The 25,154-nt window shown below is 45.1% G+C and overlaps 1 protein-coding gene across 1 annotated transcript; it reads left to right on the forward strand.

Moving 5' to 3' along the window:
- The first annotated feature begins 2,483 nt into the window (after positions 1-2,483).
- MROH6 (maestro heat like repeat family member 6) lies at positions 2,484-24,384 on the forward strand. The gene is made up of 14 exons (XM_027827984.3): positions 2,484-3,251; positions 4,062-4,211; positions 4,812-4,966; positions 5,845-5,989; positions 9,376-9,563; positions 14,683-14,820; positions 14,944-15,058; positions 15,889-16,032; positions 17,934-18,113; positions 20,411-20,566; positions 21,166-21,285; positions 22,581-22,683; positions 23,664-23,729; positions 24,027-24,384. The coding sequence occupies exons 1-14, from the start codon at positions 2,484-2,486 to the stop codon at positions 24,254-24,256; spliced, it is 2,658 nt and encodes an 885-aa protein (XP_027683785.3). The 3' UTR covers positions 24,257-24,384.
- Positions 24,385-25,154: the final 770 nt, after the last annotated feature.

Consider the following 25,154-nt stretch of genomic DNA (forward strand, 5'->3'; position numbering starts at 1 on the left):
TGCTTTACTGCAAAGGGGCCAATGAGCTGGCTGGGGCTTCCCCTGGTGGGATTCATGTTTCAGAGGGACGATCCAGCACACGTTCAGCATTGGACGCTCCTATTCACAGCTAGACAAGGTTCGTCATTTAATTTTTAATGGCAATGAGTCTCTTCCAAGCCACAGAGTTCCCCAAAGTAGCCATTGATGGTCTTATGGATGAGACCTACCCTCCGGAGAACGTACTGAACGGTTTAGGGAAGAATATTATCATGAGTAACTTTGCGTAAGAGCACTGAGTCCTGGCCCATGAGGGGTTAACTTTGGGAACATGGCCTAGAAGTTGTCCCTATTGACTTTATGAAGAATTGATGGAAATACTTATATTTTAAAAACTCCTAAAGGGTGGCACTGAAAAAAAGGGGGGCAAAAATCCAGATAATAAAGTACATCTCAGCCCCCTCCCTCCATCTTGGGCCAGTTAACATTAGACAGGACAATATGCACTAGAATGTCTAGGATAGGAGCGGTCTGGCCCCTTGAGGGTGGGAAGGATTCAGTGGAATCCGGTACGTCTTCTCCCTCTCTGATTTAGACTTTATTGGTACAGGGAGCAGAGATCCTATATGAGCTCATCTCGTTGCTCAGCTTTCGCAGAGGTGTAAGTAGTGGGATAACAAGGGCTGGGGGTGCAATCAGGGACTCAGAGGAAAGTCAGGGAACATAAGGACAGTTCCCTATTATTCAGGAGAGACAGAAAGAGGAGGCTGAATTCTCCAACCAGTAGCTGAAGGGCTGGGCTGTTTCCTCAGCTTAGCCTGTGTCCTTTCCAATGGTTGGTTTGGTTTTAACCTGGGAGCCCTCACACCTGAGGAAAAAGCCTGGTGAATAAAACTCACAGTGAACTCTTGTTATTGGACCCAGTGGCTTATAGCCATCTAAGCAACTGTTTGGGTGTGTGGACAGTGGAAAATAGGGAAATAAGATATTAGAATTGAGATATTAGTTGGGCCTAGTGGGAAAGTGGGAGGTAGACTGAGAGAGAGAGAGACCCCTGCTGTCAACTGTATGGAACCACACTACTCAAATGTGTGTCATAGGCCTTATTCTGCTAACAGCTAATGGGGGCTCTCCTTTAGCTCCAGTGGGGAGACGCTTTGCCCTTGCAGCAGGAGGGTCTGAATGGTAGCACTGCTCTTGCAGTGAATCTGTGAATGGCCACAGGACGCAACAGAGTGACAGCCAGGATGTCCTAGGTTGCTGGGTTGTTACAGGATATTCTGTGCAATGGAGGCATTGGCTAGCAGCAGCCAGCCATCCCCACATAGTGAGGACGAGCGTTGGTCTGGGTGCTGTGAGTGGCTGTCAGGTCATTTTGATGGGCAACAGGGCTACTTCTTAGGTGCTCTAGATAGAAAAGGAAAGTTATTATTATTAATTATTATTATATTTAAATGTACTGGGTTCTTTCCAAGGATCTAGAAAGACAGTTCCTGCCCCAAAGAACTCATAAAAAAAAGTTTAGATAGACAGATGGGGAGCTGCAGTACCATAGAGCACTGTTATTATTTATTGTCTGTATTGTAGTAGTGTTTATAGGCTTGAGGCAGGATCAGGGGCCCATTTTGTCAAGTGCTGGACAAACACAAAATAAGAGAGGGTCCTTGCTACAAATTTAAACAGAGAGCTTAAGAGCCCATGTAGGGGCAACAGGCAGAAAAAACACAAACCCTGCCACTCTCTCCTCCAGGGGATCATTTATTTGGTGGGGAACTTTCTATTTATTTTAGAGGCATAGTGGCCCGATTGATCAGGCACTGGACTGGCACTCAGGAGACCTGGTCTTGTCTGGGCCCTTGAGATGCTACGGTAATACAAACAATAACAATATTTATTTATTTTGGATGGTTCAGTGATAGAAATTGTGATTGTTCATAGGGATTATGTTACAAAACCCAAAGTGAAAGTGGTACTTGCACACCTGGAAGTGAAAGGATCCTGCCCTGGGTTTTTTTTATTTAGTGTGTGGTTTTACTCTGAAAAGTGACTGTAAAAACTGAGAGTTTAATCTGGTTCCTGCCTTTAAGTCTCTCCTCTCCACGGTGCCCAATTGTCACATCTTGAGAAGAGGAGAATGTCTCATCACACTTCTCAAATGTCCCTCATAGGAGGCGCATTACTCGTTTTAGTCCCAAAGCTACCCACTTTCCCTGCAAGTTTGTCACGCCCCTTCCTTATACTGTTGAAAATTATTTACCTAAGAAACAAAGAACCATTAAGATGTAGTTTACAGTCAGTTCTTTACACTAAAGGAAGGGATCGACCAGCATTTTCAATTTCCTGCATGAACCATTTTTAGTGTCCTTCATTCTGGGTCTTGGTCATACATTGTGTCTCACAATTCAGCCGTGGCAAGTTGAGATGTATGGGTCCCTGCCATTTGTTCTGCAATTCCTAAGGACGAATGGAAAATAATTAATGGCTCTTCCTGATTTAATTACAGTATGACTTCAGTTGCACGGCAAGACCCTCAAAAGAAGAGCAAACAGAAGTCTGGTAGTGTCTCTGAGATAATTATTGCTGGTGAGGGCATAAGCTCCTCTCCAAAGGTTGAGAAGAACCTCACCTTGCAGCAGGAGAAATCTCAAACAGTCCAGCTGGTTGCTGCCAGGAAGGGAACACAGTCTAGTCTGAAGAGAGAACTAAGCTCTTTGTGGGTTCAGGAGAAGTTTCAGGCTGTAAAAAAGCTAAAATCCTCTCCCTCTTCTCCTGAAATAGCCACTGCTCCTCCCTCAGTGAGAGATCTCTCAGCTGTGCTTGAAGAAATCCAGGTTATCAAGGGGACGTTGCAGGTACTTTCAGACTCATCAATGGAAATTAAAGCCAAGCTCTCCAAGGTACACAGTGAAATCTCACAGATCAACATGCTGATGGAGAAAAATGAATCAGGAATCAGCCAAATTGGAGACCAAGTAAAGATGCAAGTCAATAAATGGGAGGCCAGCTCGCCAGATATGAAGACACAGCTCTGTATTGCAGACAAACAGGATCTCACCCTACAGCAGGAGCAGCAGAGGTCTGTAACGCAGGAGTCCGGTGCTGCTGCAGGAGAAGTGGTGGAGCAACACATTGTCCAGAATCAATGGGACCTCACTCTTTGGCAAGGGAAGAGGAAACCTGAAACAGCAGGGCCCCTGATAACAGGAGACTGGACAAGCTCTCAAACTCAACAGGACTCCTCCGCACTACCGCAGGAGGAAGGCAATGGTCATGTATGAACGTTCACCATTTATTACAGCTTCCCTCCCACTTACATCTTGGCCACTCCACAAGCTAATCCCAAGCAACCCTGGCCTCTCTACCTATTTATGCCATCCAATCCAGGTCTCTGCATATTTAACCTACAGAATCTGTGTTTCTTTGTACACTTATCCTAAACAATCTGGCTCTCTCCACATATTTTTTCTACCTGATCGGGGCTTCTCTGAGCCATCATCCCACCCAGACCGGGCCTCTGGGCAGACTTAGCCCACTTGCCCAATGCTATTGTATGAAACAAGCTAGCAAAGGCTTAGGCCAACGCTTTCAAATGTTGGTGCCTAACGTTAGGCCTGTAAATCCATATGTAGACACCTACTTAAAAGGCCATAATCTCAGACATGCTGAAAACCCAACAGTCTTCACCGAATTCAATAGAGGCTGGGTTCTGTGCATCTCTGAAAACCAAACCAATTAGGTGTTTAAATATGATCTGAAGTGCCTAACTTTATTATTACTAGTATGTGTATTACTGTAGCACTTACAAGCCCTAGTCATGGACCCCACTGTGCTAGGCACAATATAAACAGAGAATAAAGACAGTCCCGGCCATCAAAGATCTCCTACCATCTAAGGAATCTACGTTTGAAAATTTTGTCCTGAGGAAACCTTGCAATCTGCTGGGAGATTCAAGTGACTTAACCTCTAAGGAGCCCTAGTGAGGGACTAGGCTGTGACCAGATTCCTCTTGCTTTTAGTCTCCCCAGTGCGGGCGGCATCTAGAACTGTACCGTCAATGAAAGACTTTATCCTGTTTATTTCAGAGCGGCAAAGAGCATACTAGTTTGGTCTCACTTACCGACCTGGTGCTGACAACTGTAGCCAGTCTGAAGGACTCTGACCATGCCAGTGAAGCAGCCACGACAACACTGGCTGCAATTCTGGAGGACCACGGGGCTGAGATGAAGGAGAAGGTAAGAGGGCAGGAGCTGTGAGAGGTGGAAATTGGAGTTCTCTATGCTGGGGGCAGTGAATGGACCTTCTTTGTGGGTTTGTATAGTGACTTTGCCATAATCTAACAGGTGTACCAAAACTGCTCGTGTTCTTAATCGTATCCACGTCTGTATTATTGCAGTATCCCTCTACTAGGCATTAAACTAATCATCTGTGTCTTCATTGCAATAGTGGGCTATGTGCTGCTGTATTAATGAGCTGCCAGTATGAACTTGTGAATCAAGTCTTCAGGAAAGATGCTCTCTGTCACAGTTCCTCCCAATCCAGGGCTCCTTCATACCTGTCCTGTCCTTCTTACTCTTCTCCAGGGCTTCATGCTCACTCCTTGGGTTATAATTCTGACAAATTTGTTATTATGGTCTCTGTACCTTTTTGCCCTGTGTATCACATCTGTCTGAGTTACAGTATAAGCTCCACAGAGCAGGGACCATGTCTCTCTATGTATTTCGTAAAGTCCCAAGTACACATGCCCTATAAATAATTATAGATATGATTAATGAAAATTCAGTTTCCACCACCAAGAAGAAGTGAATCTTTGAGTGCCTTTTCTTTTGCTCCAGGTGTCAGACATTGTGGATGGCATCTATCTCCAGATAAACAACATCCCAGAGGGCAGTGCCAGGCGGGCAGCTCTCAGGGTGGTGTGTTCATTGGCTGAGGAGTACCCAGAGGAAGTGGTCTCAAGCCTTCTGAGACACTCGCTCCCATGTGACAGGTAATTGCATTAATGCATAGCCCCTTTCTAGCGCCTTTCACATGAGGATCTCAAAGCACTCTACAAATTGTAAAAGCAGCAAAGAGTCCTGTGGCACCTTATAGACTAACAGACGTATTGGAGCATAAGCTTTTGTGGGTGAATACCCACTTTGCCGGATGCATGTAGAGGGATGCATTACAAATTGTAATGACTTGAGCCTCACAAAGCCTCTGTGAAGTAGGTCAGTACTGTCCCCATTTTACAGACTGGAAATTGAAGAGAGATGAAGTGACTTGCCTAAGGTCAGCCACTGGGAATAGGACCAAGGAATCCTGACTCTCACTCTCAGGATGCATGGGTGATGGGTGCTTGTTTGTGCTGGTGCCAGAGAAGAAGGAGGAAGGAAGCTCCTTTCTTTTCATAGTTAAACTCTGGGTCAACAAGACATAAACCGTGGCTCTAGGGGCACATGTGGGTCTTTGGGGCTCAACACATGGCTCTCATGAACTTGGTAGGTCTGAACAGAGCTCTGTCACAGTTTGATGGTGCAACACCTCCATTGGGTTTTGATATTACAGAACCAAACCCAGTCTGGTTCAGATCCAGGTCTATCATCCCTGCATTTCTTCCTGTTTCCTGATGGGACACATTCCAAGCAGATTCCCTCTGTCCTGTGGGCCTTCCCTGGGACCGTGTTTAGGATCCTGGCTTCATGTTAGGCTTCACAAGTGCAGTCAGACCCTGGAAAGGGAGTTCAGGAGAAACTTCTCCATGCAGAGGGGTGATTAATGAACACAGTGGAGTACAGATACCATGGTGACGGGGGCTATATACGTATCTAAACAGAGGAGAGTGCTGAAGGTCTGATCAGTGTGCCTACATTTCTGAATTTTCAGCAATGCTGCTGAGCTGTGGAAGGGCCTGTGCAGAAACCTAGAAATCAATGCCAAAGTTATGTGGCAGCTGCTCAGAGAGCTGAAACCCCGACTCCAGGAGAACAGCAGCAGCTCTGGTGATGGAGCCTCCCTCACTCCACTGGCTGTGAGTAATCAAACCAACTGGACTTCCCATTCTAGAGAAAGGGAGCAGCTCTGTATCCTCCATATTGAGCAGCAGTATGTCAGAGCACTGAGGGATGATGTTGATGACACATCTGGGGGGAACAGTGTATATGGGTTCCACATCTGCCTGATGACACTCTGAAAGTCTCTCTGTCTTTTGCACTTTACCTTCCACCAAGACTTTTTACCATGACCACACCCTTCTGACAGAAGACTGGATGAGGCTCATCTGGAGGAAAAGCAAGTTCTCAACCCATCAGAGGGGACAATGGCAGAGCAAAATGCAGCACCATCTGTTTCCCAGGGCAAAGCACTCTGCCTCCTCAGCCCCTTCTATGGAAGGCTAAATTTCCCGGTTGAAAGCGTGTCTAGGTGGGCTTAATGATAATCCTTCTTACTGGCAGGGCCCGGCTGCAATGACTCCATTTTGCCTTTGCAATTGGGAGACAGAGTTTAACTAGCTTGTTTATTGTAACTGTAAGTCAGGTAACAAAGCTTTTTCTTTGCCAAGATTATGAAGTAACATGTAGTAACTTGGGAAATGTGGTCTAAATGAAACTACTATAAGGTGGATGCACAACTGGTTGAAAGACTGTACCCACAAAGTAGTTACCAAGCGAGGAGGATGTATCTAGTGGGGTCCACAGGGGTCAGTCCTAGGTCTGGTACTAGTCAATATTTTTATTAATGACTTGGATAATGGAGTGAAGAGGATGCTTATAAAATTTGCAGATAACACCAAGGTGGGAGGGATTGCAAGCACTTTGGAAGACAGGATTAGAATTCAAAATGATCTTGACAAATTGGAGAATTGATCTGAAATCAACAAGATGAAATTTAATAAAGACAAAAGCAAAGTACTACACTTAGGAAGGAAAAATCAAATGCAAAACTACAAAATGGGAAACAATCGTTTAGGTGGTAATACTGCTGAAAATTATCTGGGGCTTATAGTGGATCACAAATTGTATATGAGTCAACAGTGTGATGCAGCTGGGAAAAAGGCTAATATTCTGGGGTGTTGTGACCCTAAGCACCCCTCTATTCACACCCTACACACTATGGTAATAATCTTTGTACAAAATATGGCTTGTGAGGTATCATTTGAAAACTAATAAGTCATTGATCATTAATATTCTTGTGTGATGTATGCACATGGTGTGTATTAAGAGTTATGGATGTATGCTGGAATTATTACTAATGTGTGTTTAAACCAGGCATGTCAGGGGGAGTTGGTAAACAGGTCTGCCTTAGACAAAGGAATGTGTATTTGCTTCTCTGACTAGCCCTTTCATCTGACTGAGACAATGAAGGTCCATTTTTATATACCAGGCAAACAAAACTATCAAGCAAAGAAGAGGGGGAGGAGACAGCATGGCATCTACACTCAGCTAGAGAGAGAAACTTGGTTTGGGTTTTACTTTTCAAAGAATACATTGCAAAGGTTTATTGGTCTATGAAGACAGGGGCTGAACCTAAAATGATAAGTAATTGAATCAACTGATGTTCTACAATATTACTGTATTATAATATAGAGTGAGGTATTTTCTGAAAGTTAATGGCACATGGGTGATTAATATCACTCTGAAATGTCTGTATTACACTGTATGAAGAAATATGGCTACTCAATGATATTATGCTTTAAAGTCTGTGGCCAAACAGGGAGAAACAGGTTCCGTCCCAGAAAGGAGAGAAGGTAGCTATCTATATAAATTAAACATGGTGGGATCAAAATAATGGAAGCCCCATTTACATCCAGAGGGATGGGAAGCCCCAGGAAGGGAAAAACAGCATGAGGGCATCCTGCCTCTGCAAACAAAGTCATTGAACTTTGGAAGATATGAGCAAAGACAGAAGCCATCTTTGGCATCCATCGCTGAACAGACACAAGAGAACAGAGCTCTTGCAAGTGAGAAGGATGGGTCTGTCAGCCCAGAGGTGGTTGAAATCTCTGAAAACTGAATAAAAGTGAGAAACCATCTTGAACAAAGCCTGCACCTTGCTAGATTAAGTTTTAGACTTTTAGATACATGTTTTCACTTGGATTTGCTTGTAACCCTTACTAAGTTTATTCCTTTTACCTGGCATCACTTAACCTCTATCCTCTTGTTAATAAATTTGTTTTATTTTTTTCTATAAACCAACTCAGTGCTGTGTTTACAGGGAAGGGTGTATTTTCCTCTGTAAAGTTAATAAGCTGTGACATGCTTTTGTGTCTTTAGAAGAACAAACTAATCTTTTCATGTCTGGACTGTCCAGGAGCGGGCTGGGCATTACAGAGCACACGGTTCTTGCCTTGCCTTTTGCAGTCTTTCTTCTTGGGCAGACAGGACATGGAGAGGAGGAGTCCTGCTTCCCTTCCTCTCCACCCTTAAATAGGATTTATATAAGGCAGGAATCCTTTGTTTCCCAAACTTGACCCCCTTTCCCTTACAGTGGCAAGTTACAAGAAATCCCATGTAATGTTTCAGTATCAGGTGACAGGACCACCTGACTCTGTTGGATCACAGCGGCCATGAGTCAGTGGCAGTATGGAGAATCCACAGGCAGGCCAAGCCTTTCACGGTCCATTGTCCTTGCTGATGGGCCATCTGCCCTGTCTGGCTTTTCCATTGTTGTACCTGAAGTGTTAGCAGTGGACGTCACCCAAAGTACCACAGTTGAAATACAGATACAAAGTCAATATTCCTAACTTCAGATACAGAAACGACACAGGCATACAAATTCATAGAATCATAGAATCTCAGGATTGGAAGGGACCTCAGGAGGTCATCTAGTCCGACCCCCTGCTCAAAGCAGGACCAATCCCCAATTTTTGCCCCAAATCCCTAAATGGCCCCCTCAAGGATTGAACTCACAACCCTGGGTTTAGCAGGCCAATGCTCAAACCCCTGAGCTATCCCTTCCCCCTTTGCATTCAGTAAATCATAACCTTTCCAATGATATCTCACATAAGCTATCTTGCATAAAGTATATCTCAGTTATGTCACACTCATATCATAAGTATATTTTCATAAAGAATATGGAAGAACACGTCACATGGGGATGAACTGTTCTCCATGTCCACAGAAGGTAGGTCAAGAAGTAATGGGCTTAATCTGCAGCAAGGTGAGCTACTAGCTTTCCAACTCTAAGATCTGGAATAGGGTTCCCAGGGAGGCTGTGGAATCCCCATCACTGGAGGTTTTTAAGAACAGGTTGGACAAGCACCTGTCAGAGGTGAGCTAGGTTTACTTGGTCCTGTCTGAGCAAGGGGGACTGGACTTGATGGCCTCTCCAGCTGCCTTCCAGACCAAACTTTCTATGATTCTATGTAGGGGAGACAGAGGATTTTAGAGTTAGATTTTTCTCTCTTACCTTCCTCAGGCAACCAGAGCCCTGTGTGAGATGCTTACTATCTATGTGTGCATTGGGGCAATGCGGGGCTTCTACCCTCAGCTATTCCTAGCTCTGCTGACTCAAGTTCACTACCTGGTGAGCCTGCCAGGCTACACTGAGGTCACCAGAAGGGAGTGCGGCCAGCAGAACAGGCTCACGACAGCCAGCCATGTGAGGTAATTATGGAAAAAAGCAGATGCTTATGAGGCAATAACCACATGGGTGGTTCCTTGTGGCAGGGCTTGGGCAGAACCTACTGAAGGCTCGGATGTGAACACAAATCACCCTCTCAAGGAGGGGTCATGTTGAAGGGGCTCTGGCTTAACTCAGATGGACACAAACCGAGTAAAAGTCTCTAGTTGCTCCCCTTCCATGCAGGACCGGCTCTAGGCACCAGCAAAGCAATCACGTGCTTGGGGTGGCACAATTCCAGGGGCGGCGTTCCGGCCATTCTTTTTTCTTTTTTTTTTTACTTGGGCAGTTGCTTGGGGCGGCAAATTTTTCGCAAGGGGAGGCAAAAAACCTAGAGCCGGCCCTGCTTCCATGTGACCTTACAAGCAGTAAACTCCAGAATTCAACAAACCATGCAGGGTAGCTCCTATGCTTCCTCCAAGCTTCCTTTCTTGGCTTCTGCCCAATAACAAACCCTTTTTTAAAGGTGATGAGCCTCAGCTGCATCTGAATGGCTCCCCAGCTTGTCAGGCCTCCCTGAGTTGCCTCTGAACCCTGGCTGGGACTAATCCTCCAAACCCCATGTCACTCGCTGGCTCAGCAGGGCCTCATCTGATAGACACCACTGGGATGGCTATGGCAGGGCTTTTGGATCCCCTTCAGGGTGGCACCAATACACCTGTAAGCCTGATGTGAGGTTGAGTCATCCCTGAACCAGAGCCTGATTAAGCCACATGCGGTGATGAGTCATTCCCATGCTAGGCTCCAGCCAATCCACAAGCCAGGAGCTGGGCTGGTGACTCTCAGGGCAGGTATATAAGCCTCACAGGAGACACGGCAGCTCAGTCTGCTCAATGTCACTTCATGGCTTGGAACTCTCCCCAGCCTGCTAGTTGTGACAGACAACGCAGGCCTTAGCCTGCTCCAGCCCTGCGCCAGCTCCAGGCCTGCCCTTCCTCTGGCCTAGCTCCCAGCCCTACGCTTGCCTTGTTCTGACTGCACTCTTGACTCCTGATTTCAGCTCTGGCTCCAGCTCCTGGCCCAACTGCCACCACGCTGAGCACTAGACCCCACTGCTACTACTCCAACCACTAGGTCTGACCATCCAGGTCTCAGTTTCTGACACCCTATAGGTGTTGTATTGCTGTACACTGCTCCTCTCCACCCACCAGGCAGGGCCCAGTTACGAAGGGAGCGGGTGTGTTTCTAACCTCATAACGACGCACAGACAACACTACAGGAAAATAAAGAGGCAGGGTTGCCGTGTATATTGAAGATGTATCCCTTGTGTACTCTTGTACTGAGGATGAGATAGAAGTGGGAGGCAGACCTGTTGAAAGTCTCTGAGTAAGGATCAAAGGGTAAAAACAAGGGTGATGTCATGGTAGCGGGCTACTATTGACCACCTCACCAGGAAGAAGAGACTGATGAGGCTTTTTTTAAACAACTAACAAAATCATCCAAAGCCCAGGACTTCAGCTACACAGACATCTATTGAGAAAATAACACAGCAGGGCACAGATTATCCAGTAAGTTCTTGGAATGCATTGGAGATAACTTTTTTGTACAGAAGGTGGATAAAGCTACTAGGGGAGAGGCTGTTCTAGATTTGATTTGGACAAATAGAGAGGAACTGGTTGAGAATTTGAAGGTGGAAGGCAGCTTGGGTGAAAGTGATCATGATAGAGTTCATGATGCAAAGGAATGGTAGGAGGAAAAACAGTAGAATAAAGACCGTGGACTTCAAGAAGGCAGATTTTAGCAAACTCAGAGAACTGACAGGTAAGATCCTGTGGGAAGCATGTCTAAGGGCTTGTCTTCACTACGGGGGTAAGCCAACCTAAGTTACACTACTCCAGCTATGTGAATAACGTAGCTGGAGTCAATGCAGCTTAGATTGATTTACCCCGCTGTCTTCACTAGACCTGCTAAATTGATCCCTGCTGCACCGATTGCAGCAGTGCCGATCTCCCCGTAGTGTAGACCAGCCCTAAGGGGAAAAAGGAGTTCAGGAGAGTTGGCAGTTTTTTTAAAGAAACATTATTAAGGGCACAAGAGAAAACTCTCCCAATGCACAGGAAAAATAGTAAGTATGGTAAGAAACAACACTGGCTTACCCAGGAAATCTTCGGTATCCTGAAACTCAAAAAACAGTCATACAAAAAGTGGAAACTAGATCAATGTACAAAGGATAAATGTAAAAAACCAACACAAGCATATAGGGACAACATTAGAAAGGCCAAGGCACAAAAAGAGATTAAACTAGCTAGGGAGATAAAGGGTAACAAGAAAACTTTTTGCAAATATGTTAGAAGCAAGAGGAAGACCGGGAAAGACAACAACAGAAAATGAAGCAATGACCAGAGTATTAAATGCCCTTTTTGCTTCAGTTTTCACCAAAAAGATTAGCAGTGATCGGATTACTAATGTAGTAAACATCAGTGTAAATGGGGTAGGATCTGAGGCTAAAATAGGGAAAGAACAAGTTAAGAATTACTTAGACAAGTTAGATGCCTTCAAGTTGGCAGGGCCTAATGAAATACATCCTAGACTACTTCAGGAACTGGCTAAAGAGATCTCTGAGCCATTAGTGATTATTTTTGAGGAACTGTGGAGGATGGGAGAGATCTCAGAGGACTGGAAAAGGGCAAATATAGTACTTCTCTATAAAAAAGAGAATAAGGACAACTCAGGGAATTATAGACCAGTTAGTTTAACTTCAGTATCCAGAAAGATAATGGAGCAAATAATCAAGCAATCAATTTGTAAGCACCTAGAAGATAATAAGGTGATAAGTAACAGTTAAAATGGATTTGTCAAGGACAAAGTATGTCAAACTGATCTAATATTCTTTGACAAGGTAACAAGTCTTGTGTATAAGGGGAAAGCAGTAGATGTGATGTATCTCAACTTTAATAAGGTTTTTGATACTCACATGACCTTCTCATAAACAAACTAGGGAAATACAGTCTAGACAACTTTACTATAAGGTGTGTGCACAAATGGTTGGAAAAACATACTCAGAGTAGTTATCAATGGTTCACTGTCAAACTGGAAGGGTATACTGAGTGGGATTTGTCCTGGGTTCAGTTCTATTCAATATCTTCATAAATGATTTGGATAATGGCAGAGAGTATACACTTTGAAGTTTGTGCATGATACCAAGCTGGGAGAGGTTGCAAGCACTTTGGAGGACAGGACTCGTATTCAAAATTATTTTGACCAACTAGAGAAATAGGATGGAATTCAATAAGGACAAATGTGAAGTATTATACTTAGGAAGAAATAATCAATTGCACAAATACAAAATGGGAAATGACTACCTAGGAAGGAGTACTACAGAAAAGGATCTGCGGGTTATAGTTGATCACAAACCAGATATGACTCAATAATGTAATACTCTTGCAAAAAAGCAAACGTTATTCGGGGATGTATTAGCAGGAGTGTTGTAAGCAAGACATGAGAAGTAATTCTTCCACTTAGCACTGATAAGGCCTCAACTGGAATATTGTGTCCAGTTCTGGCCACCATACTTTGGAAAAATGTGGACAAACTGGAGAAAGTCCAGAAGCGAGCAACAAAAATGATTAAAGGTCTAGAAAACATGACCTATGCAGAAAGATTGAAAAAAATGGGTTTGTTTAGTCTGGAAAAAGAGAAGATGGAGGGGGGATATGATAACAGTCTTCAAGGATGTAAAGTTGTTATAAAGAAGAGAGTAATTGTTTTCCTTATCCACAGAAGACAGGAAAAGAAGAAATGGTCTTAAATTTCAGCAACGGAGATTTAGGTTAGACATTAGGAAAAGCTTCCTAACTGTAAGGGTAGTTAAGCACTAGAACAAATTACGTAGGGAGGTTGAGGAAACTCCATCATTGGAGGTTTTTAAGAACAGGTTAGACAAACACCTGCCGGGGTGGTCTAGCAAACACTTAGTCTTGCCTCAGTGCAGGGGACTGGACTAGATGACCTACCAAGGCCCCTTCCAGTGTGTGGTGCCCAATTCACTGAAAAGTTCCTAAATCCCTCAGAACTCTTGGAAACCACACCCAATAAAGGCTTAGCAGAGTCGGATGAGTCTGTTACCCAGCTGCTATGCAAAGGGAATGCTGATAACTTATATCAGCTATCCACTGTGGGGCTCCTTTACCATTTCCTGACCTTACCAAAGCTCCTAAATACTCCAACATCTACACATTGTAGCTTAGATGGAAAGAGACCACTGGGCCCCATTCAGGGCCAAACACCTTTCTGTCTATAGTATTTGTCCCCTGAGCACTGTAACATCCTTCTTTCTTCCAGGTAATTCCTGAGATCTTCCCAGTGTAGGTTCCCTAATTACTTATGGGAGACATTAATCTCTCTTTTCACAGAGAAATTTGTCCTGCAATCGCACACCACCCTTACTCTTCTTTCAGCTCTCATCTACACCCTCTTGTTTTATAGACAGTTACCAGCTGTGTTATTAGCTACCTTCTGATTTCCCAACCCATCACCATATTTGATAGGCCCCACTGGAGATCAGAACCAAGTATTGGAGCAGAGAGCCCAGATAAACCAGCTCAGAGACTATTACTAAGATAATAATCATGCCATGGAAAGTTCCCAGGAGTTATAGGGGGGGACTCAGACAGAGAGGAGGCATTTAATAGCCATACGTTCCATCCATACACACACCCATGTGAACAGAAATTGGAGATGAGCTACAGTGTCACATCTAATCTACCCACTGTGGGCCAGTGCAGGATTATTTCCTGCAGTTGGTTCTGCAGGCTCATTTTAAATGTCTCAAACCAGGAAGCAATCCCACATTCCCCAGTGTGCCCCTGTGATATCTGTTTCAAACTTATTCTGTGATCTCCCTTCCTTTGCTATACATGCCACGCCTGCAGGGTGTTGATGTCTCAGATCTAGCCTGTCAGACTGCCTATGAGGTGATGGGAGTGTCTGTGTAGTGGGGTGAAGGTAGGATTGGGGTCTCAGTTATATCCCAGTATGCTGAATGGGTCAAAATAATCCCTTGTGTAACTCTGTAGAATTTGACCCTATGTATCTTGGTGCTTATAAACATGAACTGAGAGGGGTTGTTTTAATTCCATAACCCTGGTCTTTTTTTCAAAGTAGCTGTGCAGTGGAAGCTCTGAAGGTCCTGCTGATCCGAGATAGAAAAGAAATTGTATTGCCATGGATGGAGAAAGTGGGAGGCTGGGACCTTCTCTCAACTGCTGAGGGTTACCTGGAAGGGGTCCTTCTGCTGGCTAGGTAGGCAATGAAAGCTTCAAGTTCCTCTGGCTGCCCTGGGCTGATTCATGCTCAGGCTGCCATCTGTTGCAACTTTGTTACTATATATTCCTCCGATAATTATGTGTCTGATTTATATCACAGAGCCATGGTTACACATGCAAGCCACCATCTCTCTGGGCTTCTTGCCAATACCATCCCAAATCTCCGCATTGAGGATGAAGAGAAAACTTTGACAGCCATGGCCTTCTTCACTGGGGTAAGATGGGTTAATTGACATGCGCGGCTAGGCTTCTAGGGAGCAGTTTAGCTCCAGACTTCAGTAGCTCAGTGTTGAATGGGGAATTTGCATCAGCAACTTGGTCATCCTCTTATCTGTTCCTTGTCACTGATTCTGGTGGGAGAAGCATGATGAGAGATCCTATCTTCAATTGCAGAAGCATTAGTTTTGGATGGGCTAAACCATTGGGTGATACAGGGAAAGAATGAGAGATCACCAAGGATATTTCTCTCCAGGTTTCCTCACTAATTAGATGGCTTGTCTTTTCCCAGTTCTTTGGGACTGTCTGCACAGAACGGTCCCTCACCTAAAGCCATGAGATCTAGAGATACTCACTTTCCTGGACTTGTGGCACCTTAGAGACTAACAATAAGGTGCCACAAGTCCTCCTTTTCTTTTTGCGAATACAGACTAACACGGCTGTTACTCTGAAACCTGTCACTTTCCTGGATTTTTATTTTTAATTTACAGACCAATCCTACTTCTGAGTCCCTTGCCTGGGGACAGCTGTGAGAAAAGCCTATTCACACCTCATGAAATGCGAGTGAGGAGTGAACTGCATTCACACAGGAGTGGGCTGTGCATTGTAATATTTTGGTCTAATGTTTTAGTGTGCGAGTGCTGGTGGTTTGTGATATACAGGTCAAATTAGATGATCTGGTGGTCCCTTATGGCCTAAACCTCTATGACTCTAGGAGATTTTATAGCAGAATGCAGGGAATTTTGCCTCTGATATTCATCCAAAGAACACACCTGGAGAGAGAAATCTCTGTTTTCTGCTTGTAATGGACTCACTGTTTTGATTTTAGCTTCTCCGTAGCAAATCTGTGACCAAGCTATTGCCAAGACGAACTATTCTGGGTAGGCTGGAAGAGTGGCGGATAGATCCGAGACCCACTGTCCGCTGGCTAAGTCTGCATGGGCTTGGAAACATGGCACTTCACCAGCAGAAGGTAATAGCAATAAGAGGGACTTCTATAGGAGCTGCAGATACTCAGCTCCTCTGAATACCAGGCCTTACATGTCTGCAACTAGGCCCCCAAAATTAGAGGCTACTTCTGAAAGCATGTGTGTAAGTGAAAGAAGTATGGGCTGGATGAATGGACTATAAGGTGGATAGAAAGTTGGCTAGATTGTCGGGCTCAACGGGTAGTGATCAATGGCTCCATGTCTAGTTGGCAGCCGGTGTCAAGTGGAGTGCCCCAGGGGTCGGTCCTGGGGCCGGTTTTGTTCAATATCTTCATAAATGATCTGGAGGATGGTGTGGATTGCACTCTCAGCAAATTTGCGGATGATACTAAACTGGGAGGAGTGGTAGATACGCTGGAGGGGAGGGATAGGATACAGAGGGACCTAGACAAATTGGAGGATTGGGCCAAAAGAAACCTGATGCGGTTCAATAAGGATAAGTGCAGGGTCCTGCACTTAGGACGGAAGAACCCAATGCACAGCTACAGACTAGGGACCGAATGGTTAGGCAGCAGTTCTGCGGAAAAGGACCTAGGGGTTACAGTGGACGAGAAGCTGGATATGAGTCAGCAGTGTGCCCTTGTTGACAAGAAGGCCAATGGCATTTTGGGATGTATAAGTAGGGGCATAGTGAGCAGATCGAGGGACGTGATCGTTCCCCTCTATTCGACATTGGTGAGGCCTCATCTGGAGTACTGTGTCCAGTTTTGGGCCCCACACTACAAGAAGGACGTGGATAAATTGGAGAGAGTCCAGCGAAGGGCAACAAAAATGATTAGGGGTCTGGAACACATGACTTATGAGGAGAGGCTGAGGGAACTGGGATTGTTTAGTCTGCGGAAGAGAAGAATGAGGGGGGATTTGATAGCTGCTTTCAACTACCTGAGAGGTGGTTCCAGAGAGGATGGTTCTAGACTATTCTCAGTGGTAGAAGAGGACAGGACAAGGAGTAATGGTCTCAAGTTGCAGTGGGGGAGGTTTAGGTTGGATATTAGGAAAAACTTTTTCACTAAGAGGGTGGTGAAACACTGGAATGCGTTACCTAGGGAGGTGGTAGAATCTCCTTCCTTGGAAGTTTTTAAGGTCAGGCTTGACAAAGCCTTGGCTGGGATGATTTGATTGGGGATTGGTCCTGCTTTGAGCAGGGGGTTGGACTAGATGACCTCCTCAGGTCCCTTCCAAACCTGATATTCTATGATTCTATGATTCTATGACTTGCCCAGGCAAGTCAGTTGTGCAGCTAGGACTAGATCCCAGGAGTCCTGACTTGTTCCAGGCCTATTTCTAGACCATGCTGCCTTAGGTATAGAAGTGACAACTGTCATGTTCTGTGTGTATATAAATCTCCTCACTGTATTTTCCACTGAATGCATCCGATGAAGTGAGCTGTAGCTCACAAAAGCTTATGCTCAAATAAATTGGTTAGTCTCTAACGTGCCACAAGTACTCCTTTTCTTTTTTGCGAATACAGACTAACATGGCTGCTACTCTGAAAACTGAATAGTGAATTATCATTATTTTCAGTTATAAAACCAACTCCAGTAATACCAAAACAAGCCTGTCGTGAGCATAACAGAACCATGTAGCTGGTGTTGATGGCACTGACGCAAATCCTAGGTCTGCAGAAGTAGAACCAGAACTGCTGGATGGTTCAGGGCTGAGTGAGTGACATCTGGGAGTGCTTCACCAGGGGGTCAATAATGTTCCAGGAAGGTGACAAAGAGCTGTCAATACCCTGCATCCAGCTAACAGAAAGCGAGTCTCTGAATCCTGGGAGGGACCATGCTCCGAGCATCCTCTGTCTTCAGTCTGCTGGTTACATTGTGCAGTGACTGAGGCGTATGAGTCAGTATTCCATCTCTTCTGATGAGCTTCTTTTCTGCAGGTGAAACAGCTCCAGGCTCTCCTTCCTGCCATCCTGGTGGGTTTGAACGAGACACACGAGAGGCTTGTTGAGGAGGCCATCACTGCTCTGGGAAGCATTCTCAGACACCACAGGGACAGGGTGAACATCAGCTCCATCTGTGTTCGGATTGCGAAGACGCTTCGGCCCTTCCTGGATGACGTAAGGCAACGGGAAAAGGAAGGTTCCTATGTGTGTGGAGGAGGAGCTGGTTACTGCTCCCAGGGAAAAGCAGTACCCTTTGTGAGGGGACAACCTCCTTTTTTAATCCCTTCGATTCTTGGTTCCTCCTGCTTTCCCTGATCCCGAGCTCAGTTTTCGTTCAGTGGATCCTGTTGGGCCTTTATTAAGCAGCAGTACAGATCCACTTATAGCCATGCTTATTGGGGTCGGCTTTGGAATGCTCTGTCAGAGGTAAAGTTCATGTCCTGTCACAGTCAAGCTCAATAGGGCAATATCTAGTCTGTTACCCATCTGCAAAATGGAGTTACTGATATTTCCTGACCTCCCAGGGCACTGTGAGGTCATATTCTATATTGCTTGTGAGGTGCTCAAAAACTAGTGACGAACACCATAGAAAAGCCTGTGAATAAGTCATCAGTAGGGCAGATTCCGATGTTCTCTATTAGTCAGAGGTATACTCTCTGCTATAGGCATGATCTGCAGCTCACAATACTACAGAATTGATATTGGTCTCCAATTTCATCCTTTCCTCAGAGTAAAGCAGGCCTTCCTCATTACAGGAGGAAATGAATGCTCAGGGTTACAGCAAACCCAGACATTTAAACCTCAACCAGTCTATAGACAGGATTTTCCATCAGGCATTTGGCTCCCCATACAGGGTCTCCCATGACAATGGGGATTTCTGTCAATGGTTGATTGGGTGACTGAGAGTGAGTGTCTCTATTGATTCTGAACTAGAAGGACAGCTTGATTTCCCCGCAGCAATCTTTGGTGAACGAAGGACCCTGAGACCAGAAAGATATTATGGCAACACTATCTGGAGGTTTAAATTTTATCTGATACGCAAGCAGTATGCTGCAGAATATGGAAGATGTAATCCACTGGAAGATGCAGGATTATGATGTTCTATGTGTTATGCAGCAGGATGTGCTGCTGATTTAACAACACCCTCCCCACAATTAATTGTCAACTGAGTTTGGGCCCATGACCTTCTGTGCCACCGCACAAGTCTCTACCACTTGAGCAAATGGAGTAATTTAACTAGCTGGCAGCAGTAGTGGGTTCTTATCTTCTAGTGGCCAGACCACTAGAGAAGGACATGGCACAGACTCTGCCATTATGTTACAATGACACGGTGTTAGCAGTGTGTCATAAATATAAAGGGAAGGGTAACCACCTTTCTGTATACAGTGTTATAAAATCCCTCCTGGCCAGAGGCAACATCCTGTTACCTGTGAAGGGTTAAGAAGCTCAGCTAACCTGGCTGGCGCCTGACCCAAAGGACAAATAAGGGGACAAGATACTTTCAAATCTGGGGGGTGGAGAGGAGGCTTTTGTTTGTGCTCTTTGTTTACGGGTTGTTCTCTCTTGGGACTGAGAGAGGCAGACATAAATCCATCTTCTCCAACCCATCCTAATCCAAGTCTCCAGTATTGCAACCAGTATAGGTAAGCCAGGCAAGGCGGATTAGTTTATCTTTTGTTTTATGTGAATTTTCCCTGTGTTAAGAGGGAGGCTTATTCCTGTTTTCTGTAACTTTAAGGTTTTGCCCAGAGGGGGATCCTCAGTGTTTTGAATCTGAATACCCGGTAAAGTATTTTCCATCCTGATTTTACAGAGATGATTTCTACCATTCTTTTTTTTTTAATAAAATCCTTCTTTTAAGAACCTGACTGATTTTTCCATTGTTCCAAGATCCAGGGGTTTGGGTCTTTGATGATTTTGTAACAAATAGGTTAGGATATTATTCTCAAGCCTCCCCAGGAAAGGGGGTGTGTAGGGCTTGGGGGGATATTTTGGAGAAAGACATCTCCAAGTGGTCTCTTTCCCTGTTCTATGTTTAAAACACTTGGTGGTGGCAGCATACTGTTCAAGGACAAGGCAAAGTTTGTACCTTGGGGAAGTTTTTAACCTAAGCTGGTAAGAATAAGCTTAGGGAGTTTTTCATGTGGGTCCCTACATCTGTACCCTAGAGTTCAGAGTGGGGAAGGAACCCTGACACAGGGTATGCACCTCTTGTATAGAGATGCCTGAACCTTAGCGCAGAGAACCTCTAACACCTACATATGAAACTGTACTGGGAATGAACTGCCTGAATCCTCAATCCAATGAATTTCCTCAATCCTCCGCACTGTATAAAGAGCCATTCTTTCTCCATAGGCAGGCTATGCACGGTTATAAAGCCTCAGTCTGAGTCTGTAGTTTCCATTACACAGACACTGCTCTGTGCTGAAACAGCTTTCAGTGAGAGCTCCCTCTTTGTGTATTACTCACAGCCCAGAGACAAGGTGCGTTCTTCTGCCATTGGCCTGTTTGGGACCCTCTTAAGAGGTTTGAACCTAAAGTCTAAATCCATCATGCAGGAGCAAGTCCTCAGCAGCTTGGTGCCGTTGCTCCTCCTTTTGCATGACCAGGACCAGGAGGTGGTTGAGGTAAGACTTAGCGTCATTTCTCCAGCCCTCAGGAATGACAATTGTCAGGCTCTTCTGCCAGATTCCTCTCTAGAGCCATTTCCCACGGCACAATCTTTTCTGCTTTTTACCCTAATGTGTTTCCTGTACACATGAACCCAAATGTAAAAATACTGCTCCTCACAGACACTTCCGGTACCATTTTAGCCCATGCGAAGAATCAATGCCAGATGCCATTAACAGGAAGGCAGGGACATTAAGGCCACATTGCTGGGTGGCATCTACAAATGCACCTCTCAAAACTTGCATGCGCATCTGTCTGCAATTGCAAAACTCTATAAATCAGGTAATTGCAGCCTAAGCACCTCATTTGCATGAATGCATCTGCAAACATCTGCCCACCAAAAATGTGGGAGGAGACTGTAGGACCCCAGGGCCCTAGCTCTGGCTCTTTTTGTGGGATAGGAACAGAGAGACTACAAGGGTCAAGGAGGAGGCCATTAACCCTTTCCTTCCCTCTCCTACTTAGGGTAAGTTTTCTTTGTTGGCTTTCAGTGGCTATTGGACATGATCAACAGCATCTGTCCTTCTGACCTCCCTCTCTCCCCTTTGCCATGCAGAGCTGTGAGTGGACTTTAGCCCGATGTAATGACTTCCTGGGATGGAAATTGCTGGAGGAGATATTCACCATGGCCCATTATGACAATCAGCAGGCCTTGTGCAATGTCTGCAAGCACCTGGTCAGTGAACAGTGGGCTTTTATTTGGAATGGGATGATTTGGTGGTGGGGGGCATATGAGTTATCTAATAAATGGCACCATATTTAAAATGACTTGCATCTCCCCCAAGATCTCGCTTTGCAGGCTTGGTAACCCTCCTGTCCACACCCTGCTGCTGCTGTCTTAGATCACACTGGTGAACTGGAAAGCTTGAAAATCCTTGGTGTTTGTCTAAAAGTGATACCGTGAGCAATGCCCATAGGCAGTGGGAAGGGCACTTGGGGACAATGCAGTGGGAATAGGCAGGTGCCATCAGTGCTGGGGACAAGGCCATGGAGCACTCAGAGAGTGCTCGTGATGCTTTTTCCTGTTCAAAATCTCGCTGGCAGGAATTGTCTGCAGCAGAATCAGAGACATTAGAAACTGAACAGAGGCACTAGGTGACCCAGCCCCGTCTCCTGAAAATGGAGGAATGTCTGTGCTCCATCCAGTCTAGTTTTAAATATTTCAGGTGAATGGTCTTCCACTGCTGCCTTTGGGAGAGTCGTCTATCAATCATAGAATATCAGGGTTGGAAGGGACCTCAGGAGGTCATCTAGTCCAACCCCCTGCTCAAAGCAGGACCAATCCCCAATTTTTGCCCCAGATCCTTAAATGGCCCCCTCAAGGATTGAACTCACAACCCAGGGTTTAGCAGGCCAATGCTCAAACCACTGAGCTATCCCTCCACCCACTACCAGTGGGCTCCCATGTTCACTGAGGCCCCATAGGACCTCTTTTCCCTCCCCCTAATGCTGTTCTCTGGTGACTCCAGCAACATTCCAAGGGCTTGTCTACACTTGAAACACTACAGTGGCACAGCCATGCTGCTGTAGCACTTCCATGTAGACACTACCTATGCCGATGGGAAGGGGTCGCCTGTTGGAGTAAGTAATCCACCTCCCTGAGAGGCAGTAGCTAGGTGGGAAGAATTCTTCTATCAACCTAGCACTGTCCACACCGGGGATTACGTTGGTTTACCTATGCCGTTGATGGGTTTGAATTTTTCAGATTCTTGAGCAACGTGGCTGGGTCGACCTAACTTTTTAGCACAGACCAGGCTTGAGAGGAGTTTGCCTAGAAGGTGAAAGCTCTGGATTTGAAAGAATTAGCTGCTGGCACCAAAGTTGGATCAGTCTGTTAGCCCACTAGGATCCAGCCTGTGTCTCCTCTTATACCCTCCTCACCTTGTTGACCTAGATACAGTATTTCCCTTTCTTCTACTCCCCAGCCAAGCTCGCTCTAATATTCAGAGAGGTCTCCTCATTCCTCCCTAGGTTCAGCAATACTCAGGCAGAATCCATGAATTCCTGTTCCAGAGCCAGCACTATCTGAAGAGTAGCCAGGCTCCCGTGAGGAGGGCAGCCAGTATGTTCACAGGTAAACCAAACCACACACTTGACCTTTGTAAGCAACTTCTATCAAAGCCTTTTTCTGAGCTTCCTTTCCTCTTTCTTGGGGTTTATAAAGAACTATAGGAAGCAAGTTACAGCCCTTTCAAGCCCCATGCTTTCATCAGAATTCTTCTAAACCCCACACTATGCTATTCCTGGAATAACTGCTTTAGAACAATGCAAATACTAGAGCTGAGTTAATAATTCACAGCTAATTATTTATTAGGCACATTTTGCTTTTTTGATCTTTGACCACATAGTGAAATTCTGCAGAGTATTTTTGATTCAAAAGGATTTGCAAATAGCTTTAATGACTAATTCTTGGGCAGCTGATTGTGCAAACGGCAAGTGTTACAATTGAATATATATACTTCTTCACGCTGTAACTCACCAAACTAATGTAACTGTAACTTTGGGCTTGTCTCCACTTAAAATGCTACAGGAGTGAAGCTGCCTCACTGTAGAGCTTCAGTGTAGACACTGTCTGTGCTGATGGGAGGGATTTCCCATTGGCGTAGTTAACCCATCTGCCCGGGAGGCAGTAGCCAGGTCAATGGAAGAATTCAAGAAGTTATAATCAAGCATACAATTGGAAAATAGTTTGTGTCCATTAATTGAGCTACAATTTGCTTTCTGCTAGTATTTGCCCTAGCAAAGCTTGAGTGATCACAGAATGAGATCCTCTGACATTCACCAATACAACTGAAGGAAAATTCATTTTTGCATTTGACCAAATATTTGCCAGGGTATCCCCATTTGCCCACTTCTAGTAGGTATCCCCGCCTTTGCAAATCAGCCCTTTAGTCATGCTCCAGATTTGGGCCTCCTAGGAGCTTGTGAACTCATCTAACGACCTGATAGATGTTGTGAAAACTCCTCAATTTGGGGATAGGCCTAAGCAGTAGAAGCTCCCACTGGAGGTTGTGAGGAGAAGTGAGAGGCTAATTATTTTAACCATCTCTCTAGGGTTCATTGTTCATCACATGGATGCCTGCCGCATGAGTGGAGGAGATATGTCCTCACTGCTCAGTGGTAAGTGAGGATCCTGGCCTTTGAACCAAGCAAATTAATATACCTGAGTGTGCACATCTAACCAGTCATGTGTCTGTGCACGACTGTTTCAGGGTGTGTGTTTAACTAGAGTGTGTGCCTGTCTGTTTCTGGATGTTTGGGTAACAAATTTGCACATATAAGGTATTCCTCTAGGCACAGCTGTTTCTGATCACATGGGTAGCATATTTGTGTATCTAAGTTCATGGTCTCTGATTGCGTATTTGCATATCTCTATGGGTGATCACGGGTCAGTGCCTGACCTGCTCCTTGTTTCAGCTCTCAGTGATTCGCTGCTTGACCCTGAGCCCTCAGTCTGCAGTGTTGCCTCTGTCTCTATCCAGCAAGTGAAGCAAGTCTCTGAGAATCTGGCTGTGACAAGCGTCCTGATCTCACTGAGGAGGCTATTCTGCTGCGTGACCAGCCAAAACAGAGAGAAACCTCTGTATGAGGACAGCCCTTTTAAAAGAAAGAGATGGATGGAATTTCAAGATTCAAAGACTGTGTGAGAATTAATTAAAAAAAAGTAAGAATAAAACAAGAGACTCCTTACTGGAGACTTCCATGCCTCTGGTCCTGCATTGGGAAGCACACAAAAAGGAAAAAAATCCCACGCTCTCTGTAGAAGAACTTGTTCCTCCAGCATTAGAAAAAACTGGCAGAGCTCCTGAGAGGTGAACACAGATCTTGCCTCCAGGCAGAAAATTGGACTTATAGCTTTTCTCTCAACAAAGGAAAATAAATTTTGATGCAGTGTGTCGTTAACCTGTGGAATTCTCTGCCCCCGTAGGTCAGTGAGAAATACTATGGGGAGAGGTTGGGAAGGAGACTGTGCCAGTATGCTCTTCAACTAGGGTGTGCTTTAGCTGGACTTCAGATGTTACTATATATACACAAGCTCTTGGTTTTGCTCAGCTTGGAATCATCTTTGTTTAAAGGAGCACTGTGAAATGGAGTGAGGCCGTGTACAGCACAAATAAGGAAGTATCTTGGTTCAGTTTTAAAAGGCATCTTGTTCGGCCTGGACTAATAGAAAGGCTTAGTCCAGCTCTGGGCTATGTGGTCCCATTTGCTTCACAAGCTCAAGGAGAGAGGTTTGGCAAGAGAGGCACTCCCATAAGCATTCCCACTTGCAGACATACTCTTTAAAGAAAGAAAGATTCCCTGGTGGCTTTTTTCCTTTAGTAGACCACTGTAGTCTATTAATTTCTGGATTAATATATTGATTATGGATAGATTGGCTTTATATTAGATCAGAGTCACCTGGGTTAAAAGTTCAGCTTCCTACACAACTTGTTATGGACCGAGATGTAGGCAGTCTGGCCTAGTAGTCAGAGCACCAGTCAAGTCTAGCGGGTGGAGCAGGCATCCCAGTTGTGGAACAAAGCCAAGGGTCAGCACTAGAGT

This window comes from Chelonia mydas, chromosome 2 (assembly GCF_015237465.2).
Source record: "Chelonia mydas isolate rCheMyd1 chromosome 2, rCheMyd1.pri.v2, whole genome shotgun sequence".
NCBI lineage: Eukaryota > Metazoa > Chordata > Testudines > Cheloniidae > Chelonia > Chelonia mydas.